The sequence below is a fragment of the Leptonychotes weddellii genome, chromosome 1 (genome assembly GCF_054177405.1).
Source record: "Leptonychotes weddellii isolate Sample4059 chromosome 1, ASM5417740v2, whole genome shotgun sequence".
Taxonomy (NCBI): domain Eukaryota; kingdom Metazoa; phylum Chordata; class Mammalia; order Carnivora; family Phocidae; genus Leptonychotes; species Leptonychotes weddellii.
The window spans coordinates 155,088,430-155,109,146 of NC_138369.1; the positions used below are offsets into that span (position 1 = coordinate 155,088,430).

The following is a 20,717-nucleotide window of genomic DNA, read 5'->3' on the forward strand; positions in this document are numbered from 1 at the left end:
CTATGGGCATTTATTGCTGTTAATGCCATTGCTTCTAGACCCTCTCAGTGAATAAAGCTAGGAAAAATATTGTTTTGTAAGAAAGAAAAAAAAATCATGAGCTCGTATTGATTTTTCCATTTTAAATCAAATATTACTTATATTTTACTTAGCTTAATTTGTATCTCTTTTTTTCTTATGCTTGAAAACTACAGTTCCTAATATATTAACTATTTCTTTATCCTACAACATATATGAGTTTCAACATAACAATACCAATATTATTACTAAAAATCCTACTAAATGCAGGTCAAAAGATCTCTTTGTGAATATTTTTGTCTCTAATATACATCCCACAAAAGATGCACGGGTCAAAATACTCAGTTTTTAAATTACTTGGAATAATCCTCTGTGTGGCTATCCCACCACCTAGATATGTACCCGGGTTCATTTGTTTCAGGCTTCTTTTGCCTTTTAGAGATAGTTTTATTCTTTTAAGATTTAATTTTTAAAACATTTATATGGTTCCAAATTCAAAACTATAAAAACAAGGTACAATCAGAACTATTTTCCATCTCTGTCCCTTTTCTTCTCTATTCCTTCCATTCTCCTATAGGTAACTATTTTCATTAATTTTTAGTTCATCCTCCCACTGTTCCTTTTTGAAAATACAAACATGTTTATGGGGGAAATGGTATTTTAAAGCACACAATTGGGGACTATGGAAATTCATTGCTATTGACTGGTGATGGGGAAGGGTATTTGTGTGTGTTTATCTCTACCCTCCATTTCTTCCTCTAGAGCTAGTTAGTATACTATATACACTCTTGTGCACCACCACGCTTTTTTAAAAAATAGTAAATCCTAAAATTACCCTGGAGCAGTATAAAGAAATCTTTTTTATTACTATATTCTTTATTAATAAGCAAAATGATTATTATATGGATGTTTTATTTATTCAGTCAAGCCTACACTGAAGGACTTTTGGGTTGTTTCCAGTGATTTGTTTTCACAAAGAGTGCTGTGAAGAGTAAGTGTGTGAAGGAGTTATTTCTTATTTTGGGAACAGATTCCAGGAACTAGGACTACTAAATCAAAGAATAAATGCAAATGTTATTTTGATAGATATTATAGTAATGTCCCTCCTCTTACCCTCAAATCATAACAACTCAGGCAGCAAAAAAGGAAAGGTAAGGATATTTAGTAGTTTGAGAGAAATTTCATTTCTAATACTTCTTATAAATATTTCACTCTGGTAAAAATTAATTTTGAATTGTTATACTGATATTATAAACAGTATCACAGATTGCTCCACAACTTTAGTTTTTCTACACTGAAACTATGTTAAGTAACTTATTTTAAAATGAAAATAGCAGACAGATACAAGTAAAAAAGAAAAGGGTGTAAGGTTCAAATACAAGCTCTTTTCTGGCTGTTGTAGTTCTGAAATTCGATGATTTCATGAGGTAAGCCTTTGGGACTTCCTAAAATAAAAGAGAATTCATTTTAAAGTAAATGGACTAAAAAGTCTTTACACCAAGCTTGTTTCCATTCCTATTTATTCTAAATTCTGTGTATTTAGCAAGTTTTGATACCTAAAGAAAACAAAGTAACCTCTGTTTAAATACAAATCACCTTTTTTGTGAGTAATGTATTTTATATATAATACAGAACTGGAATTACAGAGACTGTGCCAAATACTCAATGTAGGCAGTTTAACAAGGACTTCCTGTTACCAGCTAGCTCCAATGAAAATGATCTTCCTTTAATCTAAAGAATGGGCGGCTAACAGGCAAAACCGGATTCTCCAGGTGTGAAGTAAGCAATTTGTTCTTCTCATTTGATACTAACAGCCAAAGGACAACTTTATGTCTAACTTATTTGACTTCATTATTCGACTTTCAATTACATTAACTATATGAAACCCATACAGAAATTAGCCTGTGAACCGTAAGACACAGCTTAAATAATTTGATTGAAACGTTACAGATGATACTGTTTTTCTCTTAAGGGCAGGACTCCAACACCGAAGGTGGAAAGCAACAAAAAGAACAAGACAAAGGTAAATAAACTACTCTTTTTTTTTTTCTACCTTTCAATGCAAGGCACCCATAAACTGAAACGTGTCATTTAAAAATAACTCAATAAATAAAGTTACTGGTTCGCTCAGATTTGGACCAGGCTATATAAATATAGCAGATTTACACTGCTAATATACTGAATAAGATTTGGGTTTAGAGCTCTTAGAAATAAGCCACTGTAATAAAAATCAACTTTTTTCTTTTAATTTCTTTAAAATATAACTTCTTATTTTGGAAACAGGTGAAAGTCAGATCCTCTAAAAATAAAATTCTTTCTTTTGTAGACAGACTATAAATTAGTCACACTGTGCTTGCTTTAGAGAACACTTTTACATTTAACTGTGAAAAGAAGCTTATGCCTAAATTTGACACACATGTATAATTTTTTTTTTAAAGTTAAGGTAATTTTCTATAAGGTCTTGATTTCTTCATTGTTGTTTCTGAAAATCTTTTAAACAGGAAGAAATTAGAAAATAATTTTGTTATAAAAGGACTACAATAAAAATATCAAAATACTTAGTTTTAATGTTTCAATATATTAAAAGTACTTAAATTATAAAATTCAATATAAATATATTTGATTTGATACTTAAAAAAATTAAGTCAGCATTATTTATTTATTTATTTATTTATTTTTAAAGATTTTATTTATTTGACAGAGAGAGACACAGCAAGAGAGGGTACACAAGCAGGGGGAGTGGGAGAGGGAGAAGGCTTCCCGCTGAGCAGGGAGCCCGATGTGGGGCCCCATGTGCAGCTCGATCCAGGACCCTGGGATCATGACCTGAGCCAGAGGCAGACGCTTAATGACTGAGCCACCCAGGCACCCCAAGTCAGCATTATTTAAATGCAACATATAATATAGGTAGGTCTAATACTTTCAAAAATTAACCAATATAAAGAAGCTTAACCAAAACTTATTTTATTTTTTGGTATTTCTTCAAAGTTACTTTATAATTCCTACAATGTTAGAACTTAATAAGTAACTCATTTTCAATTAAAATAATAATGACTTTTAAAAATGTACTAAGGGTGGACCTGAAAGTTGGCTATGATATACCTACAACATATTATCTCCATGGCTATGTAGTTTTAAATTTAATATAAAAACCATTTCATGTACATACAGCTTAATCAGATAAGTGAGAGTTCAAAATTATACAGTTCTTAAATATTTAAACAAAAATGGTCATTACATTAAGTTAATTAAACAACTTATTTACAACAAATAAGTAGAATGAAAAAAGCACTGAAAGACTGCATTACAAAAAGTATCAGATAATTTAAGCTTTGAGAGAATATATGCAATTTGCCTATATATATATATATGTGTGTGTATATATATATATATTTCGTTTTCCATATTTAAGTAGCCAAGGAGGTGAATTTTTCAGTAACAGCTGCTTTCACCTTGAACTAGGAAAATATTGCAAGTTGTCTTCAGTCATAAAAGCAAAAGAATACTCCATTTTATGTTGTATAAAAACTGGTTACATTTATTAAAAGATTGTACTTAACAGGAACTATAGAAAGAAGTATCTTACTTAAAAAAAAAAAAAAAAACTATAAATCTGTCAGTATCTATCCCAGGGCATATTTCTTAAAGCATTAGGTAATTTTTATTCATATTTCTGTTTCCGGGATGTCCCCTGTTTGTAATAGGGTGGAGAAACTTTTGAGTCATACAAGGTTTACTTTTCTATTTCCTAGAACAAATTGTCAAAGTTGATTACCGTATTTATAAATTAGTCTTCTATCTTTTTGCAAATACCATGTTTAAGCTCAAAGATAAGTCAGTTATTAATAGTATAATTCAAAACTGTATAGCAATACAGTAAGCTAAAAAGGCTGAAAGATGATTCATATTTGGATAGAACTTTTCCAACACTAAGAAAAAAAAATTTAAGGTACAGAAAAGATTACATACAATGGTGGTCTCATCAATTTCATGCAGCTAAGCTATTATACTTTATGGCTTCATGAACTCTGTCTCTTCAACTTTCAAATTCTAATATGCTTAGATATCCCACTTTGCCTAATATTCTATTTTATGAAGCTATAAGATTAAGCGGTTAAATTGGAAATAGTTATGCAGGTAGTTACGAGCATGCAACTACTAGAAAATGCAATTTATATATAACATGTAAGTGCACCTGAGTACCTACATCAAGTCACTTTTTGGAGAGACTAACAAGGATTTAAGGAACATTCTGAATTAGTTAACTCTGTAAAGATAATCACCTATGACTTTCAGTCAAGATATACAGATATTCCTCCCTCTTATACAAACATACAGAAGTGTTTGATATAATCTTAAGAAAAAAAGACAAAATTTAAAACTGCATCATTATATTTGAAGTAAGAAAGACAACCTTTACAAGGGCGAGAGTCAAATATGTTGGTTTCCAAAATCAGTGAGTAAAATTTACCTTCCCAAGAGCACTTTGCAAAGGCACACTGTGTTACAATATCAATTTGAAATGTCCTATTCCTTAACAATTTTTTCAAACTATGATGCTTGAGAAAAAGGCTTTTGATGGCATTGATCATTTATTTCTAGTTAAAAAAAAAAGATCTATCCAGCCATAAAAATGTTAGAGGAGGTTGTTTTCAGGATTTCTTCTAAACCATGCAACCAAGGACAAAGTTGAGGACATTGTAGTTGAGAACTGTGAAATTTAAACATTACCAAAAGCTACTTAGCCATATAGAAGCATTAAATAGGACTTAATTATCATGAATAAAAAAAATCAGAATTGGTTTTGTTTTGGTTCCCCCTTCCATTTCTCATCTGAGCCTCTAATACTGTCACTGCTTTTTTTCCCACATATTATCAAGAACACAAGTCAGTTTTGTTTTTGTTTTTTTTAAGTGCAAAAACAGCATAGCTATGTCTCACATAGTATAGACATTGTAGCTGTAAGAATTAATACTAACAGGTTAGTAGAAAACAGAAATCAGTGTACATATATAGAAATGAGGTATAGCTCACTTCTATCTATCTTATTTCAGCCTATTACTACAAGCCAAAACAAAATATAAGAATCCTCATCTCTACATGGTACCAAGGATAGGATTCAAAATTTCTTAGAGTCTTTCTGTAACATAGGTGTATGAGATCAGAACCAATTCTTTTTCCTCTTCTAAACTGTAAAGTGCTTAATTTGGTCTAATTATATTAAAGGTTATAATAAAGCTGCAAACAACATAATTATTTTAGCACCAATATGCTATATTACTTCCTGCAAGAATATTTTTTAGTATTTATAGTAATTTATACTAATTTAATAATATTTATACAAATAACACAATATTTGATACAGATCAACTTCATTTGTAGTAGATTTCACTAGGATAATCTACCTCTATTCACTATAGAATGGGGAAAAAAGAACAGATCTGCAATCAGGTAAGCTTATATCTGACTGTAGGCTCTGCTACTTTTTAGTAGTGTGGCCTCTGGCAAGTCACTTTACCTTTCAGACACTAAGAAAGAGGAATAGCTAAGAAAGTCAACATCCATATAAGAGGAATTCCAAAGAAAAGAATACAAAGAAAATGGAAGAGATGATGTTTTTAAAAAATTAGGACCCTCCCCCCAAAATCCTAAATACATGAATTTCTAGCTTGAAAAGAGCCACTAAATTTCCAGCAAATTAATGCAAAAAGATGTACCCCAGGTCATGTTATTATGAAATTTCTGAACACCAGGAATAAAAAGAAAAGGCCAAGGCTTTCATGAAAGGAAGAAAGAAAATAAAAGACCCTATATAAAATACCAGGAATTTGATAGCAGATTTCTTAAGGGCAACAAAGGATGTTAGATAAAAATGCAGCAAGGTTTTCAAAATTCTATGGAACTATAATTTCCAAATAAGAATTATATCTGCTGAAAATATATCATTCAGGTGTTAAGGATAGAATAAAAACACCTTCAGAAATACAAGTTATCACTACATTTATGTTCTGAGGAAAAAAAAAAAAACTATGGGTATGCCCCAAAAATCAAGGGGATAAACCAAGAAAAGAGATGAGGAACTAGAAATCAGGAAGAGATAATACACAAGAGAGGAGAAAAATATCTAAACACAACTGCTGTGTGGTAAATCAGGTCATATTAGAGGGTTCCAGGAAAGAAGCCTCAAAAGATAACAATAATAAAAGGAAATAAAAGAAAAAGAATAGCTACTATATTTAAATATATTGAGAGGATACTTTCAGTTCAATTGAAGAGTTTTAGATTGAATTAGTAATGCACATGCACAAAATGAGGCAATTGAAAAACTTAGGTAATTAGTATCTTCAAGAGAAATTTTAGGGCGCCTGGGTGGCTCAGATGGTTGAGCTTCTGCCTTCGGCTCAGGTCATGAACCCAGGATCCTGGTATCGAGCCCCACATTGGGCTCTCTGCTAGGCGGGAGCCTGCTTCTCCTGCCTCTCTCTCTCTCTCTCTATCTCTTATGAATAAATAAAATCTTTAAAAAAAAAAGAGAAATTTTAAAAGTTACATGTTCTTGATCTGTGTGGTGGTTAGATGGATGTGTGAAAAATCATCAAACCATACATTTTTATTTGGGGCATTTTCTGTATATGTGCAAATATTTCAATGAAAAGATTTCTTAAAGTGAAAATACACATTTCCTAGCTCTATCCACTGAAAAGGCCTAGAAATAATGAAAAAAATTATCTGAGAAAGGAAACATGACCACAGTACCCCTTATGTGACTCTGGCCTACATAATATTTGAACTAGGAAAATGTGTAGTTATAATAATATAAACACAGAATAGTGACTAACCAAAAATTATGATATAACTATATTGAGAGGGAAAAATTGAGGGAAGGCTCGGGGTTTAAGAGAAAGTTAAATCCACATCTTTCATAGCAGAGATTCAATATAATATTTAAAACTGAAAAAGCAGAAACACCTATATAGGAAAATTACTTAGAAACAGAGTTTAAGAGCAACATACAGCTAAGGAGTTGAAAATTACTGTGTTTGGGAATGGGGAACTGGAAATGAGGTGTGTTGGGGCAGGCAGATATCAGCAGTTTTATCTTTACAAACCTTGAAGTGATTTGACTTCTTAAACTGCCTATATGTGTTAATTTGAGTAAAATAAAAATCATATTTAAAAAGCCAATTTAAAAAAAGGAAAAAGTTTATGGCTATATCAAAAACAACATGACATCTTAAACACTTTGGGGAGGAATTTATTTTCAGCATCAATAAGGTAATGCCAGAGAGAGCATATAGATAAGGAAGTAATATATAATACTAAGCCAAACAAAGAGTAGGGAGCTATTCAAGATAATCATTAAGCTAACTGACTTTGGCATCAACCTCCCTCTACACTGGAAAGATGGTTAGTTTTTATCAGAGGTATATAGTAAATTACGGTTGGTAATTCTGCTTTCACAAAGTTGCCACCTAAGAAAAAGTTTCTACAATCACTTCCCAATGTTTTTGAGTGTTTTTAAATATCGATACCAACATAATCAAAAGATTTTTTAAATTTTTATTTATTTATTTATTCATGAGAAACGGGGAGAGAGATGCAGAGGGAGAGGGAAAAGCAGGCTCCGCATGGAGCAGGAAGCCCGACGTGGGACTCGATTCCAGGACCCTGGGATCATGACCCAAGCTGAAGGCAGACACTTAACGACTGAGCCACCCAGGCGCCCCATAATCATAAGATATTTAATAAAATACCGAATACAAAAGAGCATATAGATGATCCCAGCTTTATGTAATACATATATTCCAGGAAATTTACGTTATATATCTTACACTGGGAAAACCACTGGTCTAGCAGTCAGGAAATCTGGCATTATTTAACCGATACTACCACTAACAAGCTCTGGGTAAGACATTTAACTTTTCTGATTTTCAATTTCCCCATAAGAAAAATGCAGAAATTGATTAGTTAACTTATAGGGATTAATCTTTTGGATTAATGCCAAATAAGTCTAATCCCGCTTATACATACAGACCTACACATTTCAGAAAACAGTTGTAGATATCGCCTACATCTCTTTTGCAGGACAAGTATTTCCATTCCTTTCAGTGATTCTCTCTGTACTATGGTCTTCCAATCTCATCCTTCCATGACAGTTGAGAAATTCCCAATTTATGAATTTTTATCTCAAAACATCACAATTTAACACAGTCCTTCTTCCATTTGCTTTGACTAGCCTAGAGTCATCTAGCCTAGAGTCATTTGCTTAGTCAGTCTAGACATGACACTATTATTCATGAAAGCATGATTATTCTGATAGAAAGCATGATTATTCTGATAGAAATCTCCAATAATTTTCATAAGCACTGCTATGAACACAGGATCTTCCATTTTATAGATGTAAAGGTGTTTTCTTTTTTTTTTTTTTTTTTTTTTTTTTTAAGATTTATTTGACAGAGAGAGACACAGCGAGAGCGGGAACACAAGCAGGGGGAGTGGGAGAGGGAAAAGCAGGCTTCCCGCGGAGCAGGGAGCCCGATGCGGGGCTCGATCCCAGGACCCTGGGATCATGACCTGAGCCAAAGGCAGACGCTTAACGACTGAGCCACCCAGGCGCCCCTGTAAAGGTGTTTTCTAAACAACTACCTGTAATACCTCAACATTCTGAAGATCTCTCCAAATTCTGTGCCATCAATGTATTTGATAAGTATGCCTTCTGTGACAACATCCAAATCACCAACAAATTATTTGCATAAGCATATCAAACACTAAATCCCATAGCATAACAACATAACATTAGTAATACTGGTTGATTTTTCTCTGGCTTATACTGATATTATGTGTGGTTCAATGCACTATTTGTAACTCCCCAACAGCTTCTTACCTGCAAAAATATCATGAAAGGTATCGTTAAGTGCTTTTCTAAAATCAAGATGTACTGTGAAAACATTTTATGAACATAGATTGCCTTTTTCAATATATTTTTTAAGTTTTCATTTAAATTCCTGTTAGTTAACATGCAGTTAAGTTAGTTTCAGGTGTACAATATAGTGATTCAACACTTCCATACAACACCCAGTTCTCACAGCAAGTGCACTCCTTCATCCCCACCACCTATTTAACCCATCCCCCACCCACCTCCCTTCTAGTCACCATCAGTTTCTTCTCTATAGTTAAGAGTCCGTTGCTTGGTTTGCCTCTCCCTCTCTCTCTCTCTGTCTCTTTTTCCCCCTTTACTCATTTGTTTTGTTTCTTAAATTCCACAGGAGTGAAATCATACGGTACTTGTCTTTCTCTGTCCAACTTATTTTGCTTAGTATAATACACTCTATAATACACTCTACCTCCATCCATGTCATTGCAAATGGCAAGATTTCATTCTTTTTTATAGCTGAGTAACATTCCATTGTATATACATACCACCTCTTCCTTATCCATTCATCAGTCCATGGACACTTGGGCTGTTTCCATAATTTGGAAGTAGACACTGCTGCTATAAACACTGCGGTCCATCTATCCCTTTGAAATAGTACTTTTGTGTTCTTTGGGTAAATACCTAGTAGTGCAATTGCTGGGTCATAGGGTAGCTCTACTTTTAACTTTTTGAGGAACCTCCATACTGTTTTCCAAAGTGGCTGCACCAGTTTGCTTTCCCACTTACTCAAATCACTATTTATAAATTATGTACACCAAATTTAATCCTGTGGATAATGACCAACACATGATATGATGTCAGTATTATCAGCACCCCCAAACAAGACTTCATATATCCTCATGTTTGAAAAAAACAGCACTTAATATGAATGGATATAAATTTTGTTCTAGGTCTGGATATCTTTGCAAAGGAATGCTAAGAATGAGAAACCAGCATAATCAAACCAGGAATATGTTTTCATATGTATGTAATGGATAAAAAAAACAAAACTATGTCAAATAATGTGTTAATCCATCTAGAAGCCTCAGAATTTTTAAAATAAATTCAGTATTATCTATATTATTTCAACTGCTCAAATGGAATCTGCCCTGTCACTATCCTGATTTTAACTGAATTATGCATATTTAGCAAAATGAGTTTAACATGACATAGGTCAAATTAACTGGGAACAGTATCTTTAGTAGTAAGGGCATTTTCAGAGTGCCCTTTTACTTCTAAAACTTGAAGATATGGCCAAATCTTCCATTTTAAGATATATCCTCTATATGCACAAAAACCTATTAGGTGACAGTATCATGACACTGAAGTATTTATCTGGGGGGTAACTGTATCTTTATCACTGCTCTCTCAGCTACTTCACTCAACTGAACAGGACTCATAATAGGCCCACAAGATGCACAGTAACTTATAAATTATTTTATATTGCTTTTCCTGTTCAGTTTATGTTTATGAGGAAATTCTTAATGATTTTTCTAATTTTTCAACCTCCTTTCAGAAAACTAGGAGGATTTTTCCTATAAGACACACATAGCTCTGTGAAACCAGTTGCTACTGAGAGAAAATGCCAAACTTTTATTTGTTCAACACAATCATTTTTGCTTCTTAAGAGGAAAGGGAAGATGAAAGACCGACTTCAAGAATTAAAGCAACGAACAAAGGAAATCGAACTTTCTAGAGACAGGCATGTGTCGACTACAGAAGCAGAAGAACAAGGGGTGTTTTTGCAGCAAGCTGTTATTTATGAAAAAGAGCCTGTAGCTGAGAGACACCTACAGGAGATCCAAAAACTACAGGAGAGTATTAACAATGTGACAGATGATGTTCAAAAATTTGGGCAACAACAGAGAAGTTTGGTGGCTTCAATGAGAAGGTTTAGTCTACTTAAGAGAGAGTCTAGCATTACAAAGGAGATAAAAATCCAAGCAGAACACATTAATAGAGGTTTGGATGATTTAGTAAAAGAAGTCAGAAAGTCAGAGGCTGAAAATGGTCCATCATCAGTGGTGACAAGGATACTTAAATCTCAGCATGCTGCGATGTTCTGCCAATTTCAGCAAACTATGTTTACCTACAATGACACAATAGCAGCAAAGCAAGAGAAGTGCAAGACATTTATTTTCCGTCAGCTTGAAGTTGCTGGGAAAGAAATGCCTGAAGAAGAAGTAAATGATATGCTTTATCAAGGAAAATGGGAAGTTTTTAATGAAAGCTTACTTACAGAAATCACTATCACTAAAGCACAACTCTCAGAGATAGAACAGAGACACAAGGAACTTGTTAATTTGGAGAACCAAATAAAGGATTTAAGGGACCTTTTCATTCAGATATCTCTTTTAGTAGAGGAACAAGGAGAAAGCATCAACAATATTGAAATGATAGTGAACAGTACAAAAGAATATGTTAACACTACTAAGGAGAAATTTGGACTAGCTGTAAAATACAAAAAAAGAAATCCTTGTAAAGTACTGTGTTGTTGGTGTTGTCCATGCTGTAGCTCAAAATAAAGAAGGTACTGGAGACGTTTTTTCCAGTTTTAGAATGAAGATGGCCCACGTTTCAGCGTCTTTTTTCATTTTATAGATCCATTCACATACCTTTCATCACTATTAAGTCATGATTTTCCTCTTTAGCTTTTACCTACTAGAACAACAGAAACTTCTAAAGTCACAGACAAAACAAGTCTTCACTTATTAAACTAAAAACAGTATAGTTAGTTAACTTTAAACTCACAGGTTAACTACTGGAAATGAGATCAGTGATTTTACATTTCTGTTCAGGTATCAAGTTCTATTATATATTTTTGTTAACTTTCAATGCCTTAACAAGATGAGTGTTAGTAAGTGACAACTGCTTAAACAATCCTTTTGGCTCATTTGAGAGCATTTCAGTAGTTAGAAGTGTATATAACAAGAACTCAAAGAGTGCTATATATATATATTTTTTTAAGATTTTATTTATTTATTTGACACAGAGAGACACAGCGAGAGAGGGAACACAAGCAGGGGGAGTGGGGGAGGGAGAAGTAGGCTTCCCGACGAGCAGGGAGCCCGATGTGGGGCTCCATCCCAGGACCCCGGGATCATGACCTGAGCTGAAGGCAGGCACTTAACGACTGAGCTACCCAGGTGCCCTCAAAGAGTGCTATATTAAAGCAAAATCAAATCTTTTATGCTCAGATAGGTCAGTTAACTCAGTGGTCAACATATCCTGGAAAAATCCAACTATGTACTCGATGAAGAGTCTAGTTGGTAACTGGGAGCTGAATCTAGTTTAAGGCCTAAGAAAGTAAGGCACTATTTTCCTGCACTTGGCTCCATTCAGGACACTGTATTACAGATCAGGAAGTTTGACAAATAAAATAAAAAATAAAGGCAATTGCATTCTTCAAAGTTTTTCCATCACTTTACCACGAAGCTGAGCACTACACTATGGGCTAGGGATACAGTGTGAACTCACATAGGTATAGAGATTTGGAATTCACATTTTAGTGGAGAAAGCAGGTAACACACAAATATAAATATTAGGTAATGTTAAGTTCTTGGCAGAAACTTAAAATAAGGTGTTGAGACACAGATGATTGGAGTGGCTTCTTTTGGTTGGGTGGTCAGTGAAGGCCTCTCTGAAAAGTAATATTAAATGAAGATATGAATGATGAGGACAAGGGAGGGTATATCCCAGGCATAGAAAACAAAGAGTTACAAAGACTCCGAGGATGATATAACTTACTCTGTTTAAAGAAAAACAAGCAATACACCTGTATCATAGTAAGAAAAAAGTAATGAGGTAAGAAATAAAGTTAAGAAAGGTCAGCAGGGGGATGCCTGGGTGGCTCAGTCGGTTAAGCGTCTGCCTTCGGCTCAGGTCATGATCCCAGGGTCCTGGGATCGAGTCCCGCATAGGGCTCCCTGCTCCGCGGGGAGCCTGCTTCTCCCTCTGCCTCTGTCTCTCTCTCTGTCTCTCATGAATAAATAAATAAAATCTTTAAAAAAAAAAAAAAGGAAGGTCAGCAGGGGCTAGCTTTAAGGCTTTGTAAGCCATGTAAGTCTGAAGTTTACAGCAAATGTAATCAATGCAAAGCCCTCAAGACTATTTTGGCCTCAAAATAATGTTATATAATTTATATTTGAGAAAAACCATTCTGTCTACTATGTACTACGTCTCACCATTGTTCTAATAATTTTATATTTTTACCAACAAAACACTGAGGTACAGCAAGGTTAAGTAACCTGCCCCAGGTCACAGAAACTGTGAGAATCAGAATTTGAACCAAGGCAGTCAGATTCCAGAACCAGTTCTTAACTACTATTTACTATATAAGTAGTGATGGAAAAAAAAAAAAAATTAGACTAACTTGTGATAGATTTAAGAGCTAGAATCTACAGGATACTGATTGGACGATGATGTCATCAGGGAAAAGACAGAGATAAGGGTTTCAGAATTGGGGGTGAAAAGGAAATCTAGAATTCTCTTTTGGCCAACAGAAGCTGAGATTACTATAAAATGCCTAAGTAGAAGTTTCCTAGATATTAGCTATATTACCAGGAGCTCTTGGAAGAGGGAAGGGCTAGAAGTATAGATTTGGGTCATTTGAGTAAACAGGATTTAAGGTAAGTATTTAGAATGAAATCACCTGAAAAGTTTGTGGATGTAAAAAAACCAGATGCCCAGAAAAGAACCTGGGGTAGAAGAGTTAATAAAGGAGATTGAGAAGAAACCATCAATGAAGCAGAAGGAAAACCAAAAAAGTGTGCTACAATGTAGTGTTAAAAGAACAAAGTTGAGGAAAAAGTCAACTTGAGGTAAATAAGAACAGCACACTGCCAGTGGATTTGGCAATGTGGAGATAATTTGTTGACTCCAACATGAGCAGTTTCAAGGAACTGTAGGGACAGAAGCACAAGTGGAAATGCTGAAGAAAGAATGCGATATGAAGAAGTACAGCAGCCACTATAGACTATTCTTCTATTCCTTCCAGCTGTGTGAATAGAGGATTATAAAAAAGAATTAACTGCTGAAGAGGAATGCAGAGTCAAAGGATTCCATAATATTTAAAGTTAAGAAACACAAGAGCACATCCTGCTAATGGGAATGATCCAGAGAGCCAAACTCTTGATATAAGAAAGGGAAGGGATTATATGCAAAACTAGAAAGGGGTGGAATCTGTAGTACAAATGGAGAACCTGGCCTTGGACAGGAGCTGAAGCACTTTTTCCAAGTAATCAGAGAGAAGGCAACATTCAGGAATAAAAGCAGATAGAGAGAGCTGAGCAAATTTGGTGGTCCTAAATGAGAGAATTCTTTCGTGGTAGTTTCTACTTCTTAAAGAACTGAGGCAAAATTATTAACTGAAAGCACAATGGGATTAAGGGAGAACTGGAATATACATATACATACGTCCTAACACTATAAAATAAATTTTAAATTATAAAATATAAAGAAATTGAAGAGTTTTCTACTCTGTCAATTATCAAGTATTACTAGAGAAAAAGATGTTTCACATATCAGCTCCAAATGTTTAAAGAACTTTATAAAAAGATAAATTTAAAACCAATGATAAACTCTCCACCTAATTAGGTGGTGATTTCTTCTGTTTCTTCTCAAGTTGCACTATAACCTTTAATCTAGTACCTTACTGACACTTGTTTATAATTGTTCCTAAACTGTTTATCATGGAAACTGAGAAAATTAAGTATTATTTACTACTCACTAGCATAATTATGTCCAGATGGATTTGTAAAATAGTAATTTTCTATTAGTATTTATATCTGCACATAGTGCTTTTAAAGCAAGACTTAAGCACAGAAAGATTCTAGCAAAGCAGTACATCACATGTATCACATATAATTTTCATTGTTATATTTTAAAACCAACTAGAATCACTCTGGGGCACCCAGTTGGCTGGCTCAGTCTGCGGAAGATGCGACTCTTAATCTTGGGGTTGTGAGTTCAAGCCTTATGTTGGGTGTAGAGATTACTTAAAAATCAAATCTTTTTTTTTTTTTTAAAGATTTTATTTATTTATTTTGACACAGAGAGAGACACAGCGAGAGAGGGAACACAAGCAGGGGGGAATGGAAGAGGGAGAAGCAGGCTTCTCGCCGAGCAGGGAGCCCGATGCGGGGCTCGATCCCAGGACCCCTGGGATCATGACCTGAGCCGAAGGCAGACGCTTAACGACTGAGCCACCCAGGCGCCCCTAAAAATCAAATCTTAAAAAAAAAAGAGGGGTGCCTGGGTGGCTCAGTCGGTTAAAGGGTCTGCCTTCAGCTCAGGGCATGATCTCAGGGTCCTGCGATTGAGCCCCGTGTCAGGCTCTCTGCTCAGCAGTGAGTCTGTTTCTCCCTCTGTCCCTCCCCCTGCTCATGCTCACTCTCCTTCTCTACTTCAAATAAATAAAATCTTAAAAAAAATAAATAACCCTAACCTAAGCAACAAAAACAACAGGATTCTTAATTAGTTGAACATTTTGTATATATTTTATTTACACACTCAATAGGCACTAACAGTAATTTTTTTTTTCGTTAAAATCACTACCTTAAAGAGAAAAAATTACTAAGCATTAGAGGTATAATATTAGGAAATCTACTGGTAAAATTACGATGAGCACTTGGGCTCATATTCTCACCTACTAAATTATGTCATTTTCTGTAGTCAAAAGCTTCACATAGCCTGAATTCATATGATGAGACACTTTAAAACTTGCTCTCCTAAACCATCTCCATCCAGGCACAGCGTCTCATCAACAATACCTACTCATATCCATCATTACATTTACAGAACACTAATAAAGCACTGCACTAGCTGCTTTAAATGCATCATTTGAAATTCACATGACAACACAGATACTAAAATCCCTATTTACAAGTGCAGACACGGAAGCTCAGAAAGAACAAGTAAACTGCCCAAGGCCTGTCTTGACTCCAAAGCCCATGCTTTCCCCTATACCAGTCGTTCTCAACTTTTGCTATGCATCAGAATGGAGAATCTGTGGAAAAAAGCCAGAAGCATTTCCTGGCCCCACCCTCAAAAATTTAAAAGGTCTGGGCTGATGCTGATATGCAGATGGTCCCCAGAAAACATCTTGCTAATAACCCTACCAACAGGTTTCTCTCTGTTGTATTGTTTTTATATAAAGTGTGTTCGGGTGGGGAAGGGAAGGATGGCAACTTCTGAAGGTTCCTTATGCATAAATTACCTAGGAGGTCAACTAGCTGAGAAGCTTCACTATGAAATACAGCTGCTAAGAGTGAAGTTGATGCCAGTAGAGACAAAAGACTAGTTCTGAGGTGAATCAACAACATAACTAAATAAGGTTGATCAAGATGACAGCTTGGTAAGGTTCCACTGCCAAGAAGAGAAATCTTAAGCCAATGGGCCCTATACATACAGTGAGTAGGGTTTTCAGATGGTAAAAATAGTAAGTTAAAGGACATACCACTATATCTAAGGACGAAGGGATTAAATGACATAGGGAGTTCATATCTGCATACTTACAAGTTTCTAACAATCTAAAAAGGGCCCAGGTTCTCCTATTTATTTTTTAAAGGTCTTACTTGGTATAAGTGCATTTTCCTCAAATTCTAATGACAGTATTAGCATAATTCGTAAACTTAGTTAACTTCTAAGCACTTACAGTAAAGAATATGACTCAAAGAAATTTGCAAACTAACGTTTTCTTATAATACTGTCTAGAAAAAAGGTGACTCAAGTAGGCATATAAAGGTTGGAGACAAAAATCTATTGGAAAAGTAATAATAAAACCCTGGTTATTGTTTCTCCTAATATGGAAACTCACTGCCATGGTTTTTAACCTTTTTGGTCATGAAACCCTTTAGGAATTTGATGAGAGTTAGGATCTGCTCCCAAGGAAAAATGCACATGCACTCAGGATTGTGTCTGTGATTTCAGAGGGTCCTGGGAGGCCATCATAGGTGCAAAGACCTCTGGGTCAAAAAATTCTTTTTTATTGAAATGTTCATAACACCTAGTAAGATCATATCAGAGATATTATGTTTTCTTCCCTGAATGAAACTCCTCTATATTACTTTTGTTGCAAATCATCTAATTCGCAATGTTTGGCCCAAAGTTAGGTCATATAACTCCACAGAAAAACAGACAGTATGTCATGAGAAAGTGGCATCATTCCAAGAGTACAAATGTGCTAACACAAGGAGAATTGTTATTATCCTGGGAGGAAATTTTAGCCTTGGAGCTCCAAAGTTATCCCAGTTTTAAGTATTAGGAGATTCAACCATAAAAAAGGAAAGCTTCAGCTCAATCTTTTCCAGAAGTAATCAACAAATAGTGTCTTATATTATTTATGAAAAATGGTGGGTGTTGAGCTTGAAATTTGGGCTTACTGCTGGAAAGGGGGTGGGAGGATTGTGAAAGAGGTACAGGGGATTAAGAGGTTAAAATTCCAGCTATAAAATAAGTCATGGGAAAGAAAAGTACAGCATAGTAATGGAGTCAATAATATTGTAGTAACTATACAGTGACAGATGGTAACTACACCTACCATGGTGAGCATTTTGTAATGTATATATAATTGTTCAATCACTATGTTGTACACCTGAAACTAATATTATATGTTAACTATATTTCAGCTAAAAAAGAAATTGGGGATTATGTTGATTCCAGTGCTATTGATACAAATGCAAAAGTTGTTTACTTTTTCTATTGGAAAAGTATCTGTCCAGAGTATCTAATTTTAGTTTTTTAAAAATTAGGTTATAAATTGTTAAAGCAAGAGTATGGAGGGGTTACATAAGGGCAGATAATATAATTCATACCTTAATCAGAGTATAGGTTAATCTCTATTGTAGCTAAGAGAGTAAAAGGAACACTTTCTAGGTAAATAAACAGGTTAACATGATTACAGAGCAGGAACTTTGAATAGCATCTATTTTAACTCTCTTTAATCACTTTTACTTTTTTACTGAAATGGGTTCTTACAATACCCTATAGTATGGTTCGCATGATTATATATAGCTGAATACAAAAACAGAATTACAATATTTTACAGCTACTTTTAATATAGAAGAGGCATTTAACCACTAAGTCCAAAGAAGTAGAGTGACTTGTCAGGGTCATAAACAAATTCACATCAGCTCTTAGAATCCAGGTTCCAGACTCTCCATCTTCTCTTTAAACCCATGGTTTTTCAACTTTTCACCACTATTTTAGAGATTTTAATCAAAATATTTAAGTAGTAATGCTCATTAAGTAGTAAATGCTATATAGAATGGTAAAACAGACTTTCTGAGCTAATAAAACACAGAAGACTAGTAATGTTCTGTGATTCTGACCTTTCAAGAGAGCCCCCAAGTCTGACATGAAGTGAAATTTGGCTGAGGCTTCATTTGCAATGACACATGCCGTCAGGCTGGTGTGTAAGAGCAAGTCAGGCAGAGCCAGAGACTGCCCCAGGACCTGCTACTGTGGTCACCTAACTTTGCTTCCCATAGCATGAATGAATCCCAGCTCCACCAATCTGTAATTCTGTGATTATAGACAATATTCTAATTTTTCAGGTTTATTTCTGTTGAATGGCTGAATCTTCTCAGAAGTTTTATATTGTTCGCTGTTTTTCATCATTAGAGGCTGGGAAGAGGAAGTTATCTAGGTATCGCAGTGAGTTCTGAGAGGTTCTTTGGGTCCTAAATCAGCTAATTTAGGCTCAGACACAGATGAACAGAAGGAATTAGATGCTGTCATTGAATTCTGCCCATGATAGGTCCAGATATTTGTGGGCTGGAAGGAAGCAGCTGAGTGCAACAAGGAGCACTGTAGCCTGCCTAATTCACATACCCTCCCCCTCTGTCTCCACAACCCACCAGGTCCTAGCACTGAGCTTAGCAGGGTTCTGCCAGAGGCCCTCCCACTTATTACCTAGTGGAGTATTCAATGCCATACCTATTACGGACTAGGGTTGTATCAGTCAAACAGAATTTATCTGCATGGAGCAGTGAAGGCAACCTGAATGACTAAGCAGATGAACTGTAAAATGATCAAAAGTGTATTTTAAAGAGCTCTCATATTCTTTATATATACTAGCATTGTTTCACTTGTGAAAGCATGTACCGTTTTTGTAAAACATCAAGTTTTTTGGTAAAACATCAAATTTTGTAATTTGGAAAAACATCAAATTAAGAAAAAGACTCCTGCTAGCAATGTAGAGGGAGCTTGGAGGATGGACAAGACTATAGGGAGACTGCTTAGGAGACTGTTGCTCTCAGAAACACAAGTGAGAAGTGCAGAGGGATTACAGAGGGGATTACAGAGAAGTAGAGATTCAAAGGATATTAAGACAGTAACATCAATAAGAGAAATTACTGGTCAGTCAGAGAGAAAAAGGTAAACAGGAGAATTTCCAAATACGGGTTTTGTATAGGTATTTAAGAGGGATTTAGAAACATATAAAAAAGAAGTGGGGGTACAGGGGCCCCTGGCTGGCTCAGTCAGAAGAGCATATGACTCTTGATCTCAGGGTCATGAGAGTTTACTTAAAAACAAATAAATAAATTATGTATATTTTTTAAATAAGAAAAGACGGCATACAAAATTTTATGTATTATACACAACTGTATACATTACAAATTTTGCAAAAAGATGCATAGGAAATTCATCAAAATGTTAGCAGTGATTGGCATTGCGTGGTCGATCAACATTTTTTAACTCACTCTTCCCTACATGTACTAAATTTATTAAGAATATGTATATTTTGTGTATTTTTGAAGCACACTCATTTCAAAAAGCAGTTTACCTTTATTAAAAAAAATCCTTTTGTTGTAAAATTCCTTGGGAAAAACTGGTCAAATGGCAAGCCATCCTATACTTCACAAGCAAATTATAGTATCCATTATTAATTCTCATGTCTTTGTGAGATCTCAGTGACTACGAAATTATAATGGTGAAGCAACCCCCTAGTTGGTGCTTTTCCAGAGTTTTGTTCCCCCTCTATTCCAAAAATCTACTAGGTGAGAGAGGTGAGAGAACGGACAGCAGGTCTCTTGCTGACCGTATTTCATTAATCAGTGCTAACTGTAGTCACTTAGGAACTGCACGCTCCTGCCTCGTGATTTTTCCACATACATCTGCATGACTGCCTCTCTCCCCTCAAGCGTCATCTCCTCAATAAAACCTACTATGATTATCCTAATTATAAGAGTAACATACCCCTGTTATACCACCACCATAGGACCCCAGATATTTTACCTGTATTTTTCAATATACTTATCACTTAATGTACAATATAACTTAATTATTACAGTTGTGTATGTCACCCCCTAGAATGTACGCTTCTGAGGTCATATATGGATTTATATTGTTTTTGTTTCCAAATGTATCCCCATCCAGAACAATGCCTAGGACATAGTGGATGCACAATAAATATTTGCTGAATTAACACATGAATGAATGAATGAAAGAATAAATTAAATAAATGACTATTAGGTTAAAAAATGAACACACAATTATTTTACACATGAGCATCAGTCATCTCAGTCACTGACACTTTTTACTTTAGAAGTCACTGGTTCTTTGCTTAAATGTTTAGAAACTATCTCAGCCTATGGGGTTCAACATAGTTCATTCTTTGTACATATGTCTATTAAACTTTCCTTCAGATTCAATAAAGATGAGAATTGATTATACAAATAAAATAACTCACTAATTGGTTAAATAAATAAAAAATCAAGCCATATAACCCGTACTAATAAATGATGCCATAAAGTCTTACGTTCTGTAATCAGAGCTTCCAAAC

General features: G+C 34.8%; 2 protein-coding genes across 3 annotated transcripts in view; one reads left to right on the forward strand and one right to left on the reverse strand.

The window, feature by feature from the left end:
- The window catches only part of ARL13B (ARF like GTPase 13B), a 68,495-nt gene that overhangs the window by 24,570 nt on the left and 23,208 nt on the right, over positions 1-20,717 (reverse strand). The window lies entirely within an intron of this gene.
- STX19 (syntaxin 19) lies at positions 1,832-11,615 on the forward strand. Its single transcript, XM_006728439.3, has 2 exons — positions 1,832-2,041; positions 10,449-11,615. Exon 2 carries the CDS (start codon positions 10,573-10,575, stop codon positions 11,455-11,457), a length of 885 nt encoding a protein of 294 aa, XP_006728502.1. The 5' UTR covers positions 1,832-2,041; positions 10,449-10,572; the 3' UTR covers positions 11,458-11,615.